This window comes from Cricetulus griseus, chromosome 2 (genome assembly GCF_003668045.3).
Source record: "Cricetulus griseus strain 17A/GY chromosome 2, alternate assembly CriGri-PICRH-1.0, whole genome shotgun sequence".
Taxonomy (NCBI): domain Eukaryota; kingdom Metazoa; phylum Chordata; class Mammalia; order Rodentia; family Cricetidae; genus Cricetulus; species Cricetulus griseus.
The window spans coordinates 2,311,412-2,328,592 of NC_048595.1; the positions used below are offsets into that span (position 1 = coordinate 2,311,412).

At 47.9% G+C, this 17,181-nt stretch overlaps 1 protein-coding gene across 4 annotated transcripts in view; it reads right to left on the reverse strand.

The window, feature by feature from the left end:
• Positions 1 to 316: 316 nt before the first annotated feature.
• The window catches only part of LOC100768787 (centrosomal protein of 104 kDa), a 38,280-nt gene continuing 21,415 nt past the window's right edge, over positions 317 to 17,181 (reverse strand). For 2 of the 4 annotated variants that reach the window (XM_027398463.2, XM_027398462.2), the window contains exons 15-22: positions 16,801 to 16,908; positions 15,240 to 15,276; positions 14,221 to 14,287; positions 13,646 to 13,754; positions 5,520 to 5,658; positions 5,318 to 5,385; positions 2,934 to 3,024; positions 317 to 2,224 (exon numbers count right to left, since the gene is read on the reverse strand). In XM_027398463.2, the coding sequence (XP_027254264.1) occupies positions 2,109 to 2,224; positions 2,934 to 3,024; positions 5,318 to 5,385; positions 5,520 to 5,658; positions 13,646 to 13,754; positions 14,221 to 14,287; positions 15,240 to 15,276; positions 16,801 to 16,908 (735 nt within the window). In that variant the 3' untranslated portion in view covers positions 317 to 2,108. Of the gene's footprint in view, positions 2,225 to 2,653; positions 2,852 to 2,933; positions 3,025 to 5,317; positions 5,386 to 5,519; positions 5,659 to 13,645; positions 13,755 to 14,220; positions 14,288 to 15,239; positions 15,277 to 16,800; positions 16,909 to 17,181 lie in introns of those variants that run through there. The other 2 variants (XR_004768081.1, XR_004768082.1) reach the window with 2 other exon arrangements.

Genomic DNA, 17,181 nt, shown 5'->3' on the forward strand with positions numbered 1-17,181 from the left:
GGCACACATATGGCACACAAGCATACATGCAGGCAAAATACTCACACATAAAAGAAATAAAAACAATAAAAAACAGACAAATGAGAGATGTATATAAAATCTTAAAAGAGACAAACACTGAATGATCTTTTTACTGTATTAATGTACTCAAGGCAAATTAGCACATAAATCCTAAAACAATAACAATAAAAATATATTATTTTATACTTCTGGCACCTGAAATAAAGACAAATAGAAAAACTATGTTAAAACATTAAAAAGTTGCAAATTTTCATTAAAGGTATTTACAACGTATTCTAGTATCAGATATGACACAATTCTTTTAAATTAGATTTAATAACCTTTTATGAAAAATAATATAAATAAATATTAAATATCCACAATGTATCGTACGTGAAGCTTGAGGAGTGTTCCACATTTTGATATTATGAATGGTGGGGTTCTTAGCTCCTTCCCTGAATCAAGCACAGTGGTGTGGAGCTTTGTGGCTGCCCATACTGCCAGTCACCTCTGCAGAAACTCATGATTCTGTAACAGGCAAACATGGGGGCTAAAAATGAAGGATTCCTTTTTTCTTCTGTTTAATTTTGAGCCAGAGACTCACTCTGGAGCCCAGGCTCCCCTTGAACTTGTGGTGAGTGACTCCAGCCTCCCAAGTGCCAGGAAAACAGGTGTGAGCCACCACGCCAGGCTGAGGAGGAAGGAGTTTTTACAAATACCTTGAAATTACAATAGATAGAAAGCGTTACAGGTATCTATTTCTTAAGTTCTGACACAGCCAGCGTCTGACCTGAAGGACCATCTTGTCACCCTCTGGTACCTGTGCTTGGCCTTCTTAGTCATTTTGTGCTCTCTCCACCCTAAAGGCCTCTGTCAGGATTCTCCTCTCAACAGATCCTGTTCCACTTGATACTGAGCCAAGCACAGTAGGAGCTGTTTGCCAAAAGCAGGGGTGAGTTCATGGGATTCATTACCCAGCATGCTCGATGCTCAGGCACCTATAAATCACTATGGATTTCATTTTACATGGTTGGGAATTTTAAAGAAATACACCCTGATTTTATAACACTCATTTTCTCAGTCCTAGACATTTCAAAGGGGCATGAGGAAGCCCTCAGGAAGCAGGCACAGTGAGGGCCTCAGTGGGCCACCCTTCAGCCCACGGTGGCGCCGTTGACAGGAGTTTCAGATGGACTCATCCTTCCCATAGATGGTTGTCTGACCAGAGCTCCTGGGAGGAAGGCGGGCTGAGGGTGCTGACAGCTGTCTCCTGAGGTCTGAGTCACTGTTCAGTGAAGCACTTGAGAGTGACATACTAGGAATGATTTGGGAAAGTGGGGTCACTTACATCACAGGATGTCACACACCTGATTTGGAGGCTCTGGGCCAGCAAGGTGTGTGGGACTTGTCTTTGTGGGTTAGGCAAACATGGGAGGTGCTCATTTGTGCCATACTGAAAACAGGCTTGCAGGTGGGCTACGGTCAGGTGAGAATATGGTAACCAGGGGGGCATCATCCAAAATCCACTTAGGACTCTGCAGCAGAGGGAAGGCATCAAGGCAGGGCTGCCAGTGTGGTGATGAGGACAGAAGTGCACAAGGAGCACAGGACAAAGTGTGTGTGGAGGGACTTGTTCTGAGAATGGCTGTCTTTTGCTTGCTTTCCTTTATTGCTTGTTGCTGTCTATGGTGTGACACCCTAGCAGACAGGCCCGGGAGAGGCAGCACAGCAGGTTCAGTCTGGCTTGCTGCTGACCTCTAGGGCCACCAAAGTTCAGCTCAGCTCTGTGCAAAGTCTACTCCTGTGTGCAACAGGCACCAGTGAGCTCAAAGTGTGGGGTACATCTCAGTAGTAAGGAAAGTGGGTGCTGCACTTGCTGGCTTCCTGAGTGAGAGGTACTTCTGTGCCTGAGCACAAAGGGCCCAGCACTGTGGGGCCTAGCTCGGGAAGGGTTCTTTGGTCAAATCCATACCCTCTGTTCCTGTGAGAGTAGACACTGACTCAAGAGGCCAAGGGGCAGCAGGTACAGAGCCCACATCACTACGTTGACACACACGGCTCACAATGGGGAAACTTGCACAGCTCCTGGCAGACACAAGTGGTGACTGTCACTGTCTTGTGTACGTCCTGCTGGAGCTCTTACTCAGGCCCCCCTTTGGGGTGGGGATCTTGCTTCCAACTTTGGGTCCTGAGGTGCCTGACTTCGATGCTGCTGGGCCCTTCCCTGCAGTGGAGACAGATGCACAGGACACAGAACCACATGAAAAGAGGAACTCTTACCCACAGGTGGGCTGCAGACCCCACAGTGACAGTGAGAATGGCCGGGAGAACCCACACTAGCATAGAGACACCCACATGGCAGTGGGGGAGGAAGACTAAGGACACAGGGCACAGAAGGCCATCAGTTCAATGACCCGGCTCCAGAAATGAACCTGACAAGAAGCCATGGACCTGTGTCCACTTATTTCTAAGAGGCTGGATAAAGAGGAGGCTGGCTGAAGAGGAGATCTTGCCATTTGAGCCCTGGGCATGGCACCTGGTGCAGCCTGAGCAGCGACATAGGTTACTGGTTTCCACTGAACCAGGAAAGGAATGAAGGGCTTTCTTGTACATAACTACTGAAACACAGAGCTACACCCCCAGGACAGGTCACCTCCTTATCACGCGGTGTCACTGTATCCAAAGGTCTTTCGGCCTGAAGCATCTCTTAGCAATAGATACCTTCTGGGACAATGCCTTGGATGGTGGGCTGTGTGAGTTACACGGGAACAGCCAAGGTGCAGCCGCTGTGGTGAGCCTTACCAGCCCCCAGTGAGCTGCCAGGAGGCCTGTGAGGAGCAGCCATAGCCTGCTGCACAAGGGCAGGACATTCAGGATGCTTTTCACCTAAGCGGCAGCAGAACACAGGAGCCCACATGTGGCTTCCACCTCACCTTGCTGTGGGGCTGTGGCCTTGTAGAGAACATGTGTCTTTCGCAGGTTCATTGTGCAGCCAGTAGAGTCCATCAGATGAACCTTCCATGCCTGCAACAAAGAAGAGGCGCAGCACGTTAGCCTGGTGGCTCCAAAGGGACCTGGGGTGCTGCCAAAGTAGGTAACTCATTGTTCATAATGGGAATGAGGTCTAACAAGCCAGAGGCTTGGCTCCCTGCCCTTCTTGGGCCTCAGCGAGTCTTACAAGCTGAGCCTACATTTCACATTCTACCCTGGATGACTGGAACCTGAGTCTTGTGGGCATGAGAACTTATTTCTGACAGCTGCTAGAAGGCACAAGGCAGTGGGCCCTTCCCCTGATGAGCTGCAGTGACACATAGGTTAGCTGGCAACTCCATGGAAGCCTGGGAGGTAATGAATGAGAAGCCAGTGGAGGCCTGGGCCTGCCCAGGCCATAAATCAGGGGAGCCATGAGGTGGTAAATGGATGTTGTCATACAGGGCTAAGTAGGGTGTGTGCTGTATGGCACAGACGGCCACAACAGGGAAAGCAACTGAACAGCAAACAGCCGAGGACACACAAAGGGTCTGCATGCATGGCAGATGGTGAGTGTGGCTGGTTCAGTCAGAGCGAGGGGAGGAGAGAAGACTGGGGGCAGTTGGGAGTGGTTCAGTAAAGGCACCAATTATGATAAAAAAAAAAAATGAAGGTTCCTAAATTACAAATGAGCAGTGGGTTGCAGAGTCTGTGGATGTGCAGGTGTGAATAAGAACTCTTACAAGAATCAGCCCAGATGCAGTTCTTAGAACATGCCTTATTTACAGTCTTGGGGAAAGCATCTATAAAATTCAGGCCTCTAGACCTGTGAAATGAAAACACAGTGTACCCAAGCATGTCTTCAGCAGGCGTCCAGACTGGTAGAGCTATGCACTGGACTCCAGAACAGAACCTGACTCTGGCCAGCTCCTGAGTACCAGATAATAGTAGAAGGGGCCGGCCCACCGGCTCCAGTGTTGTTGGGCTGTCCTAGGTCAGAGACACTAATACTGTGTCCTCAGGGCCTTTGAGGTCGGTGAGGCTACAGAACTGGCGGGGAAGACATGCTGGGATTCCAGAAAGACAAGGTGAGTGAGGAAGGTGCACTGACAGGGTTGTGACATGTCAGAGTCCCCGCTTTGCCCACTGTAGTGGGGTTGTGCTAAGCACTGAGGCCAGCTGAGAGGGCCACACCCCTTACAGGGACAGCTGATTCCTGGTCTGGGCAGAACCTTCCAGATAGGAAGATACTACCTAAGGTCATGAGTCAGCTCCAAAGCCTCAGGAGACCAGGTAAAGGGACACTTGTCCAGAGGTGATCACCCATATAAGGGCAGGGATGGCCATGGCTCTGTCTACTCTTATCTATGCATTTAGCAAGACACTAGAAGCAGTCAAGCTGCCACCTAGAGACTAGTGAGCTGGCCTGTCATCTCAAAAGCTGCCTAGTGTTGTGTAACAGTTTCTTTCAAGATTAAAAATTTTATGCTGTGGGACTCCTTAAGCAGGAAGGTAAACAACGTAAAATAGCTTCAGGAAGTCCCCCAAACTGACGAATTTCACTAGGCCCTTGCCTTGCCAGAGTATGCAAGTCAACCTACAAAGAAGACCCCAAGACCAGTCCAGCTGCCTGGAAGAAGCAGAGACCAGCTGAGCTGCAGGGGAGAGGCTTAGACCAGAGTCACTTGGAAAGGACACTCTCCAACTCTGCCTGCAGGCTGTGCAGTGTGCCCCAGGTTCCCAGCTTCAGTGAACCATCACTCTTGCTGGGGTGAGCTTTGGTGATGCAACAGTCTACTGTAGTGGGTTCCTTCCTGGATGGGAACAGATGTGTGTTGTGTCTCCCCAGGGAAAGTCTTGTCACACAACACTGATGATGAAGAAACGTGACAGGAAAGAACACTGGACTCTACAGCATCTCCTGGGACAGAGCAGAGCTGCCTGGCATGGAGGGCACCTCCACTGTATTGTGCAGACAGCCAGAAAGGGGGCAGACTCATGGAGACCGCAGGCCCTGCATGCACACCCCAACACCAGAGGCAAAGTACACACCGAAAAGCTGCCAGTGCCACCATGCTACTTACCCAGGACAGCACTGAGTAGGAGGAAAACTGTCAACCATCACGGGGCACATTTTGTTACTCCAAATGGTTAGGGCCACAGACCCGACCATGGTGTCAGGGAGGCCTGGACCCACACATGAGAGCCGTGACCACAAAGTGTGAGACCGTGGGTGCTGACTGCCCAGTGCCTGAGACTCTGCTGTCAGGAAGTCGGCCATAACCTTCATCCTAAGAGGGTGTTCGACGCTTCCCTGTCACTCCCATCTCAGTTCAGGCCCCCTCACCTCTTCTCCAGGGGCAAAGTTCTCATGACATAGAGGACATCGGTTTGCCACCTTCTCCGATTTGGCAGCTGAAATGATTTCAATAAAGAAGAAGACTTGGTTACTTGGATGACCCTCAGGGAGAGAAAGGGCACATCTAATCCCTCAAAACCCATGCCTGACCCCCAGCAGCAGCTGGACCATGCCCAGGGAGGACACTCACGGTTGCACTCCTTGGTTTTGAGGTGCCTGGGAAGCTCCTCCTTGGGAACAGCCTCCTTGCAGCGGTGGCACTTCCCAAACCCATCCCTTTTGTCACATTCTGTCAGCAGGTGTTCTGTCAGGCTGGATATCTCAACCACCTGTACCCAAGAGACAGAGCAGTGTGACTTCTGTGGGGTAGTGCAGACCACACAGAGGCCAGGGCAGCTGTTCTGGGTCCTTTGGTATTTAACCTACAGGGTCTGTAGTCACACACACACACACACACACACACACACACACACACACACACACACAAACCCCACACACAGATACACATATACACACACAGACACACACACCCCACACACATATACACACACAGACATAGACACACACAGACACACACACACAAACACACACATACACACACATACACACAGACATACCCCACACATAGACACACATATACACATACACACAGAGACACACAACCCACACAGACACAGACACACACACACACCCCACACACAGACACACATACACACAGACACACCCCACACATAGACACACATATACACATACACACAGAGACACACAACCCACACAGACACAGACACACACACACACCCCACATATACACAGACACACCCCACACACAGAGACACATATACACACACAGACACACACAGACACACACATACACACACAGATACAGACAGACACACACAGACACACACCCCACACACAGACACACACACAGACACCCCCCCCCACAGACACACATATACACAGACACCCCCCCCACAGACACACACACCTCACACACATATACACACACAGACACACCCCACACACAGATACACACATACACACACAGACACAGACACACACACACACCCCACACACATATGCACACACAGACACAGACACACACACACATACACTCAGACACACGCCACACATAGACACACATACACACACAGACACACACACACAGACACACACATACACACAGACACACCCCACACATAGACACACACAGACACACACACACACAGAGACACACACAGACACACACAGACACAGACACACACACACACCCCACACACAGACACACATATACACAGACACACCCCACACACAGACACACATATACACACACAGACAGACAGACAGACAGACACACACACACCCCCCACACACAGACACACACACAGACACACCCCCCCACAGACACACATATACACAGACACCCCCCTACAGACACACCCCCACACACACAGACACACACACCCCCCCACACCCCCTCCCACATACATATGCACATACAGACACAGACACACAGACACACACACACCCCACACAGACACACATATACACACAGACACATATACACACCCCCCCCCACAGACACACATATACACACACATACAGACACACACACAGACACCCATGCACACACACACACACACACACACACACACACACACACACACAGAGACACACACACACACAAAGGGTATCCTGTGTCCTCCTTCTGTCACCTTAGTGCCACATAAAGGCCATGGTAGGGGGTGGGGCTACAGTTGATTTCTGTGTTCTCCCACCCATCTAACATTTGGTCAGAATACCTTCCACACAGCCATGGCACCACACACTGCTGACAAGGGCACAGTTGCACACTTGGGGCTGTCAGGATCTGTGCTGTCAGGTAGAGGAATGCATATCCCAAAAGCAGGACCTACCCTCTGACACTCTTCCTTGTGCAGCAGAGGAAACAGAACACTCCTCATCTTGTCATCCTCGTTTAAGACAGAGGCCAAGCAAGAGCAGGAGAGAAGCAGACCAGGGCCTGAACCCCAGGGAAGACTGGTAGCGGGACAGCCCCAGATTGAAAACTTCTGTTGTGGGACATTTGTATACTGTGTGGAGATGTACTGCTGTGGTTGGTGTAATAAAAAAGCTGAACGAGAGACACCATTGAGACGGACGTAGAACGAGTCAGACACACAGAATGGGGGAGAGGCTGTGCTTTTGTTTCCTCAGGAAATGAAAAGCTATGGATTCCTTCAAAGTTAATAAAGATCAGATTTGATTTGACTAGGATCTTGGCTGTAGACGTGAGGGAGGAATCCAGGAAAGACTTCAGGACAGTGGCATGTATGCTGATCCCTTTGTATGGGAACAGTTCTGAGACTCTATGAGACATGATAAATCTTGTTGGCTACAGAGTCCTAATGACTTATTATTACATGCCAACCTTTCATATGGTGTGGATAGGGGTTTGGCTATGCAGTCCAAACAGACTTATAAAATTGACAGATGCCTTTTACCTGCTCAACATAAAACAGAAAGCCTTTAGCTGACTTGTGTACACTGCATGTTCCATTCTTGTGTTAATGCAAATATATATGTTACCTTTAAAAATCTGTGTGTTTGTCATGTGGTGGTGGTGTATGCCTTGAATCCCAGCACTCAGGAGGCAGAGGTAGAGGCAGGTAGATTTCTGTGAGTTTAAGGCCAGCCTGGTCTACAGAGTGAGTTCCAGGATAGGCTTCAAAGCTGTCTTAAAAACCAAAACCAAAACCAAAACCAAAACCAACCAAAAAACCAGACATCAATAAAGACAAGTAGCCCAGGTGATGCAGCCTCTCAGAATGCCTCTGTTGCAGTTTCCAAGCTGCCAGATGAGATGGTTCAGACTCACAGACTACTCTAGCCAAGACTTCAGATAAGCTCTACATTTTCCCATCACAAAGATTAAACAAAGAAATAATACAGCTAGCTCACCTGGGACTTGGCCATTGTCTCAATTTTCTCAGGATCCCCTAAAGATACTGTCACCCCCAGACTAGAGAACACAATGCCCACATTTCCAAGAGGTGGGGTGGATGATTTTTGGTCTTTCAGTGGATTATGGGTGTTAATCATTGTTTAAGGGAATTGGTTACAAGTTGTTATTGGTCATGGTCAGGAAAAATTTTGAGCAAAGGAGGTTAGATTCAGAGATCTCATTCTGAAAAGAAAAAGGGGGATATAGAAATGATAGGATAAAAGGCAGATCAATTAAATCTACTTTTAAACTAAAAAAGCAATTGCTAGTCTTTTATTTTACATTGGTAAGGACTTCTGTATTTTTGTTATTCTGTATATATGCTTTCATGGTAATTTTTTATAATGATACAAACTTAAGGTTATTTTTGTTTTAACATACTGTATATGTGTTTCTACTCTTGTTTAAGGCATTGTACCTATGCAGTTAATTTTAAAATGTAATGTAAAGTTCTAGTCCTTAAAGGGTATTACCACAAACTGTTAAAGATGATTAAGAAACGTAGGCTAGTAGTCATCTACAACAATCAAATCTGTGGTCATGTTGGGTATGCTTTCAAGGTCAAACAGACATATGTGAAGTAGACAGTCTTCAAACACTTCAAAGACCTATAGAATATGTCGTTTAAGATGTTTTAATAACATAAAGCTTTTTATGACAGTGAGACACAATTGCTCCTGGCAGCACCAATTTACTTCAAAATTTGGATGACGGGCATTGAAGAACCTCCATATGGAATTTGCTTTCATTGTGGTAAAGGTAGCCATTGGGGCAACAAATTGCCCTTACCTCAACTGCTGACAGTATGTTGTCCAAACTGGACAAGCAGGACACAAAAGAAAGTGACCGCTGAACTTTGCCAAGACAAGAAAGGACATTACTTCAAAATTCTTTCTTCACAGAAAAGTCTATCAGATATTCTAGGTGTACAGATCAAAGATGGATGCCCCAACATTGCAGAGGAACCTTTGTTGATTATCTAGGCAGCCAGCTTTTTCTTTTTCTGTCATTTCTACAATTTGGAAGTTGCTTGCTCTACACTTCCTGTTTACTGAGGTAATATAATCCTTTCTGGGTCTCTGATGGGGTTGAAGATGAGACAGTTATAGTTACAGTTTTCTTTGTTACCAAATTCAGGAAAAAAAAAAAAAACCTCATATAACAGATGTAAAGTTTATAAAGGTTGTGAGACATAAAAGCCTAAATTGCTTATCTAAGAAAATGTTTTAAGGTCTAAAAGGATATTTTTAGGATGGTAATACAAGTTAAAATAAAAAAAAAAGGTTTAAGGCTGGGCAGTGGAGGTTCATGTCTTTAATCCCAGCACTTAGGAGGAAGAGGCAGGCGGATCTCTGTGAGTTCAAGGCCAGCCTGGTCTATAGAGCAAGTTCCAGGACAGGCTCCAAAGCTACACAGAGAAACCCTATCTTGAAAAACCAAAAAGATAGAATAAATAATAAAGTAATTTCTCCAGATTTGCCAAATAAAAGTAGACTGGACATTGTAAATCTAATTCTTATTGTATATAGTTTTACTGTATAGTAGTTAAAAATCTTTCCTTTTTATTTACATAAAAAGGAGGAAATATTGTGGGATATTTGTACACTATGTGAAGATGTACTGCCGTGACGATGCAATGAAAAGCTAACCAGCCAATGGCTAGCAGGTATAGAGAGGAAGAGGAGATTACTGAAGCATCTAGGAGACACCATTGAGATGTGGGAAGAGCTGGACACACAGAGTGTGAGAGAAGTGAAAGCCGTGTGGTAGAATGTAGACTAATAAAAATAAGAGTTAGTTTAAGTTACAAGAGCCAGTGCAACAAGCTAATGGCCAAACTTTTACAATTAGTAATAAGTCGTCTCCGAGTCATTATTTGTGAGCTGGTGGTCCAAAAGAAAGCCAGACTATAGGCTTCCACTCAAAAGACATGTGGAGAATGAAAGACAGAGACATGGCCCAGAAGGACAGAAGACAGGCCCACTGCGTCTAATGGACAGATGGCTACATCCAGATGTAGCTGACAACAGAACGGCGCCTAGCAAAGATGGCCAATGACCAGCAGAGAAAGGGTGCCCACCTCAGTCATAGGTAGCATGTAGCATATGACAACAGAGGAGTTCTCTCTTATTGTTGTGAGCTGTAAGGTGGCCAGGACTCTGTAGTATCTCTGGGTACGAGTTCAGTAGAAAAAGCCTGTCCAATGGGACCAGGCTAGACATGTGGCCCAGTGCTGCACTGTGGTCACAGCGACAGGACCATGGCTAGACATACAGCACAGTGCCGTGGTTCTATTGATACTCCATGATTAATTCAATCATGGCCATTGCTGAGCAGAGATCACTGTGCTGATCTCGAACCTGTTACACAACAAATAAACAACCCAGAGACAGATATTGGGGTCCAAACTTTAAGCTGAAAATCAGAAAAGCAAACTAGCAGGCCACTAGCTTTTACCACTACCTCAAGCAGAATGGTCTGATCCTGCTGCTTCTCCTCAGCGTGGCTGGAGAATCCCGAGACTGAATGTCTTCTTATCATCAATGTGGCTGGAGAATCAATGCCTGACACTGACACCTTGCTCCTGCCTTACATACCTCCCTAATTCTGGGATAAAGGTGTGTGAGTCCTGAGTCCTAGGATTAAAAGTGTATACCACCACCTCCTAGCTTCTGGCTGCTGGAATTAAAGGTGTGTGCCTGGCTTTGCTTTCTGAATCCCAGGCAAGCTTTAATAAATCATAAAAAATGTATCACCACAATAACCCATAGTTATGGCAATGAAATTATGCAAAACAATACAGTGATAGATAGTTTGATCCATGGTAATGGACGAAGCTGCAGCCCTCTCCTGAGATCCCACCACCACGCCAGGTCCTGCTCCCCAGCTGCATGTCATCCTGAGGAGGCCTTTAGCAGTGTGTAGGAAGTAGAAGGTAAACTGAGGATGGCACTCCACTGGTCCTGCTTTTGTGAGCTCTACCGTGAGCTGCTGTGAGTAGACCCAGGAAACGCACTGGCTCACCATGCTGGGTAGAACTGTTTCTGTTTGCTGGTATCCTATCAGGGGTGAACAGATGCCCTGTACATCTCCCTAGGAAAATCCACACAGCAAATCAGAGCCTGACTGTAGTCACAATGGAGTCAAAAGAATCTTGGAGAAGCAGCTGCATTGCTTGTTATGGGTAATAAGAGGCGTCTGCAACTGAGGCTGAGCCATCCAAGGGTGGAAACACCTGAGGGGAGTCTCAATATATCTGTCCTCATGTGGCACAGGGCAGGAGGCCTTTTTACAGGAGGTCCTGAAAATGGAACTCCATCAGAGCATGTAGGACACTCCTTCAAGCAGCACACAGGGGACAGGACCGGAAGTAGGCCACAGTAGTGCACATCACCTGGCTACTTGCTGGAGATGGAGGCTCAGACAATCCCCATGAGCCTCTGCAGGACAGAGGACTAGGAGAGGCTGCAGAGCCTCTGCCCGTTGCTGTGCAGAAATCAAAGGTCAAGGGTGGAAACCACCCCAGCTTCTTTCCAAGAGACCTTTTGAAACCTGCCTACTCTGTAAAAAAGGTCTCATTATATCCTAACAGACCTAGAAAAGCATCCTGGCTACAGCCAAATAAGGTACAGCCAAGTAAGCTACAGCCAACCCAGGTAAAGGGTTTAAAAGCAGAAGGCATCCTCCTGCTAATGACTCCACAAGCTCTAATAGAAAGACATGGAGGAATCCACTGGCTGGCTTCAGTAGTGCAGAAAGTGCTTTGCAGACTACTGGGGAGGACCATCACAAAGGGTCCTGTACAGCATGAACTTTGCCTGCTATGGTATAACATGCCAGGTCCTGCTGGCGCAACGGAAGCCCGAGTTCTATGGTACAACCAACTCTACAGCAGAGAACTCAGGTGAGCTGGGATCATAGATCCTCTTTTTCTCAAATTGTATGTCTGCCATATTGTCTTCCGAGCATTTGTGTTTCTGTCTTTAGATTACTGCTATTGTGAGCGGTGGTCAAAGGCAGCTCTTTTTGTTACAAGTGCCAGTTACTTCAGAGAGCCCCACAGGGTCTAAGTGCTGAGGATCTATGTCTGCTACTGTGGCATGCAGAAGGACAAACTTAATAAGGCTGTTAGCTCAAAAATGGCTCCTCACTTAACTCTACTGTCTTTGAGCCTTGGTTAAGTGGAAAAGTACTGTCTTCACTGTACAACCTTGTCCCAGCGACTGCTGGGTCATATAAGGGACAAAAGAGGGAAGTTCAACTGCCCAGAAGAGACAATTCATGCACCAGTACTGCAGATAATGTCTACAAGCCAGCGCTAGCTCATTTAGCCCTGCATGGACCCCAGTGCCCTTGTGCCCTGGCCTCTGTCTATGGAGTGTGAATAGTCTCTTTGCTTAGGTAGTGTTGGTGTAAACCTTTGGTTTCAGTTTCCACCTAACAGTATGGTAACCCACTGCTCAATTACACATTGAAGGAACGAATCTCTATCACCCCACAAGGCTCAGGGGACACAGTAGCAGAGGGCAGAAAAAAAGCCGCGCATTGGAGGAGGATGTGGGCTGTAGTGTGGCTGTGTCCTCTGGGCAGAGATTATGGTGACCTACGAACCAGTACCCTAGCCCCACAGTTATAATAACGAAGTAAGAAATGACCCTCATGATCAACAGGTCTGGGTGACTGTCACGGGGCTGTTTCCATCCCCTGAGGCTCCACTCACCATCCCTGGTCCTACCCCAGCCACACATGATCTTGTGGTATAGCGTGGTAGACAGTAAGTGGAAGTTTGACTGTGAGGGTTGGGGGGGTGGGAAAACTTTTCAGTGATGCAACTGTTCAAGAGTCAGCCACAAGTAGCTATTAACTGGTAAGTTGGACTTAGAGGATCCTAATTAGTGTCTTAGCTGGGGACAATGGATGTTTCTTTATGTTTCCCAGGAGTAATGCAACATGAGACTGCCAGTAGCAAAGCTATTCCCAGCAGTCCCAAACTGAGACAGTAAAGGGTTTGAATCAGTTATCGTCTGGGCAGAGCACAGACATGGCAGCAGGCAATCCAACATAGGAGAGCATGGGCCCATGCTGCAGGCTCCACCTACACAAAGTCCAAGTAACAAATGCTTTTGTAAATGACATCAAAGTGGGACGGGGATAGCTTGGGTTGTGTGTGGTGAAACTGTGGCTGACAGAGCCAGTTACTCTGGGCCACTCTGCTCTCCTCATGACTTTCCCTCTCAAGCTTCAAAGATCTGGGCTACCCATGTTTTGGTCTTTTTCTCAAAGCCTGGATGTCCTAGTGCTCGGCACCTGACCTGCCTGCAGTGGTCGCATCTCGTCAGCATGAGGCAGTGCTTCCAGTAGTGGAGGTCCAGGCCCTCTTCTGTGAAGGACTCATTCCTCTCCCCACAAAAGATGCAAAGACTACAATGAAATAGAAAAGCTGGAGGTGAAGGCCACGCTCTGGCTACTGGGACCACTCAACCCCCACTGCATTAGACTCAGGACTCCCTAGACCCCTCTGTCCTGAAATGCCTGGTGCTCCGAGGACAGGACAGCAGGGCTCAGGGTTCTTGCATAAAGCCTGGAGAAAGGGCTTCAACAGGCAGATGGCACAAGTCACAGAAGAGGCAGAGGACAGCCCAGGCCCTTACAGAGTGGACCCGTCCCTGGACAGGATGTCCAGGGCAACTGTTGTGGGGCAAAGATGGGGCTGTGGCTGTGGTTGGCCCAAGCCAGTGTGAACTGGCTTAAGGCAGTTTCCAGGCTTTGGAATCAGGAAGAGGAGTCCAGAGACCAAGAGTCACAGTGAGCCAGGGAGGAGATGCACACCCAGGGCCTCTCCATGCCCCCCCCCCCCAATGCAACACACACACATGTCATCACTCACTTATCCAAAAAGTGGTTATCTGGGATTTCCGGAGTGTCAGGTGGGGCAGCTTTCCTTCCTTGAGGGTCTGAGGAGATTAAAAAAGCACAATTTAAGTAACATTTGGTTGAAATGTTTAAAGTTTCAGCAAAAATTCTAATTTTAAAAAACGTCATTTTGCTTTATTATGAACCCAGTGGTAAGGTGTCCAACACACAATTGCATCCAGTGAGGGCTGCAGAGTCAAGAGAAGTAGTTTCCTTTCCTTTTCTTCAGTGCTAGGAGTCAAATTGGGGCCTTGCACATCCCAGGCAAGCACTGTGACCACAAGCTACAGCTGCAGCCCCGGTTTGTGGCTAAGGCCTTGCTACATAGCTTGGAGTGGCTTCAAGCTTGCTGCAGTGCTTTGAGGGAGACCCCCACCCCACCCCACCCCAGGCTCATGTTGGAACACTTGGTACCCAGTGGGTGGAACTGTTTGGGAAGGATTAGAAGGTGTAGCCTTGTTGGAGGAGGTGTGGCACCGGGGCAAAAGCCATGCCACACACTGTCTGTCTGTCTGTCTGTCTATCTCAAATGCGCACTCGAACGCGCCTGTGGATCAGATGGGAACTCTCAGCAACTGCTTCAGCACCATGCCTGCCTGACGGCTACCATGCTCTTGCCACTACAGTCATGGGCTCACCCTCTGAAACTACAAGCCCAAAACAAACTCTTTCTTCTATAAGATGCCTTGGTTATGACATCACAACAATGGAAAAGTAACTAAGACATTTGACATCCGCCTGCCTTATCTGCCACTCCCTAGGCTCATTTGTGTGACACCAGGCCTGCGAAAGGAAGTGATTTTGTTTTGTTTTGAGATAGTCTCACTATGAGTCCTGGCTGGCTTGAAGCTTGTTATGTTGCCCAGGCTGGCCTCAAACTCACAGGAGATCTTCCAGTCTCCGAGTGCTGGAATTAAAGGTGTGTGTCACCATGCTTGGCAAAGGAAGGGCTATTTCAGATCAAAAGAGTTTCCCTGACTGGAATTTGCTCACCTTGATTCTTGAGCTTCACAATGTCATCCTCTTTCTCCTAAGACACAAAGAGAAATGGTCAGGAGCGAACTATGGCCATGAGCTGCAGTCTATCCAGCATGCACTACCCTCAAAGTGCATGTCTAAATTTTGTTTGATATTTCTATCTTTCTTCCTTCCTTCCTTCCTTCCTTCCTTCCTTCCTTCCTTCCTTCCTTCCTTCCTTCCTTCCTTCCTTCCTTTCCTTCCTTCCTTCCTTTTCCTACCTTTGACAGTCTCCTCTATGTAGCCCAGGCTGGCCTCAACATTGCAATCCTCCTGCCTCAGCATCTTCAGTGTTGTAATTACAGACACTCAGTTTCACACAACTACAACAGGGCCATCAGCAATCTTTTCAAGCCAACCCTGGTGGTGAACACCTGTGAAGTCAGCATTTGTTAAGCAGAAACAAGAGGGTCACAAATTCGAGGCCAGTCTTGGGCTACTGAATGAGTTCTAGGGTAGCCTGAGCTACACCATGAGTCTCCATGTTAAAAACAAACAACAACAAAACAACTCCAGCATTTTCTCCTGCTCTCTTTAAGCCCCTTAGCTCCACCATTCCATAGAAACACACACCAAGGCTACCAATCTCCTCCACAGATGACTGCCATTCCTACTTGCCAAGTGGCCACCAGGCCCACCAACACAGGCCATGTCCTTAGCTACTTTGTGACCTGGAGAGAGCCTCTAGTTGGCCACACTTGTCAACAATTAGGAAAAATACTCAGCAAGGATTGCACCACTGCTGGTGGCTACAGTCATGCTACAATGGTACAGGAGGCATTGCAGGCCTGACAGGAGAAAGGAAGTGGCCAGCTCCAGCCTCCCCTGCTTTCTCCTTTCCTTACTGTTACTCTGACATTGGCCTTTGGTGGGGAGGTCTGGGGACTTTCAGCCCTTCTTGGGCAAATACATTGTAGAGTGTTTTACGCTTCTCTACTTGTTCTCTCCCATTTGTGTAGAGAGCAGCATATGAGGCCTCTGTCCACCTCACAGCATCCTTGGAGCTCATGCCATAGACATACACAGCTTGGAGGCAGGCTCCAAGTGCGCCTTGCAAGACTGAACTTTGCAGTTGGGGCTGTGGACCTCCTTAACACCTCTGCCCTCTTTCATTTTAAACATTACTTGAATTTGTGGGCATGGGGGGGGGCGGCAGCACGGGCACACCACGTGTGTGGAGGTGGCAGCACACGTATACCATGTGTGTGAGGGCACACCACAGTGCAAGTCCAGAGGTCAGGGGACCACTTTATTGAGTCAGTTTCCCTTCTATCCCATGAGTCCCAGGGACTGAACACAGCTCATCAGTTTGGCAGTAGAGACCCCCTGAGCCACCTTGAGGGAGGGCAGGCAGGAGGTTCCCTTCAAGCCTCTTAGCAGCAATAGAGCTGGCTACTAACTCACATGGACACCAAGGAGCTGGTGCAGGCCCTCTTTTACTTGTGCCCCCAACCAACCAGAATTCTAGAAAGTAAGGGCACCACCTGCACCATCCACAACCCTGCACACTCAGGTGAGAGGTGCACTAGTGTCTGACCTGGGCTTCAGCATGGGTCTCTCTCAGTGCTGATAACTGGCCCTGCAGAGCCTTCATCTCTTCTTTCTTCTGTTTCTCGGCTTCTTTTGTGGCTGCTCTTTTCTGGGCCTGGTCAAACAATTTTTTTTTCTTACATTAGAAGAACTTTCTGGGGGTAGTTTCAGACTTTGGGAGACAAATCACAGCATCTAAATTTGGATATGACTGTAACTCGTGTTAAAAGTGAAGTCTTCAGTGGTTCACTCAAGGTTTGTGCATTGCTAACCCTGCTCTTCCCAGACAGGGAAACACTGATCTCATATCTCTGGGCTCACAGGCAGGGCACAGCCAGGTGGGGCACAGCCAGGCCAGGGCACGGCCTGGGGACCTGCTTCTTACCAC